The 1,041-nt window shown below is 43.9% G+C and overlaps 1 protein-coding gene across 1 annotated transcript; it reads left to right on the top strand.

The window, feature by feature from the left end:
• Positions 1-263: 263 nt before the first annotated feature.
• On the top strand, positions 264-497 carry SARC_12972 (hypothetical protein; the record flags this gene model as incomplete). Its single annotated transcript, XM_014292910.1, has 1 exon — positions 264-497. A coding segment is annotated over one exon (234 nt), but the record flags the coding sequence as incomplete, so codon positions are not given.
• Positions 498-1,041: the final 544 nt, after the last annotated feature.

The following is a 1,041-nucleotide window of genomic DNA, read 5'->3' as shown; positions in this document are numbered from 1 at the left end:
GAAGTCGAATTAATTTTTATCTGAAGACATGCATCTTTAAAAAATTGTATTTACCCTTGATGCAAGTTGATATTTACATATCACATAGACTCGATACAATTGCAAGGGAAATAAAATATTATTGCAACGAAATAAACACCTCAAAGAAATAGGTACAAACCAGAGAAATATCAACAACAACAAAATACCAACTACCTCATACGTAAGCTCAACTGCCCAACAGCTCAAGTCTCAACCTGCCACCAGGTCCCTGGCTCCCACAGGCCACAGAGCCAGGAGTCCTGGAGACTGGGGAGAGTGGTCAGTGGAGACTTGGGAGAGTGGTCAATGGAGACTGTGAGGAGAGTGGTCAGTGGAGACTGGGGAGAGTGGTCAGTGGAGACTGGGGAGAGTGGTCAGTGGAGACTGGGGAGAGTGGTCAGTGGAGACTGGGGAGAGTGGTCAGTGGAGACTGGGGAGAGTGGTCAGTGGAGACAGGAGATTGGAGACTGGAGTAACCGAGTATGTCAGGAGTTGGTATATGTTCTATTTCTGTGGCAATTCGTGCAATCGACTAATCGTATGACTATGTTCACGGCTTTGTGCTGAGTCATGCACTCATGCGTGCTCAAGGACAAGACGGCAGAATTCCAAGAGCGTGACTCACTGATGACTCACTTTTAATTCGTCTTCTATAGCAAAATTCTAACCAAAAAAAACTAAGGGCTACATTACCTTGCTGCTAACAAATTCGCCATTTGTACCCATCGTCGGCCCGTGTGCTATAAATTAAAGCTAGCTTACACCTATACCTCATTTTCGTCACAACCTTTATTTTATTTTGAACACCATGCCCCTTTTCTCAAAGGATCTAGCCACCAAGTTTGCCGACAAAGTTGCCGGTGTCACAGACGTGGCATGTGAACTGGTATGCTTCCACATACTCGTGACATATGAAGGTGATTTCGTGGGAATCTATGTACGCGTGATACAAGTACGCATATGTGTCTTTAGCCATATGCTATATAGATATATGTATGTGTGTGTTTATTTGTATATATA

Source organism: Sphaeroforma arctica (genome assembly GCF_001186125.1).
Source record: "Sphaeroforma arctica JP610 unplaced genomic scaffold supercont1.2770, whole genome shotgun sequence".
In the NCBI taxonomy this organism is placed as follows: Eukaryota; class Ichthyosporea; order Ichthyophonida; genus Sphaeroforma; species Sphaeroforma arctica.
Note: the sequence above shows the minus strand (reverse complement) of the source record. Positions and strands in the feature narration are given on the sequence as shown.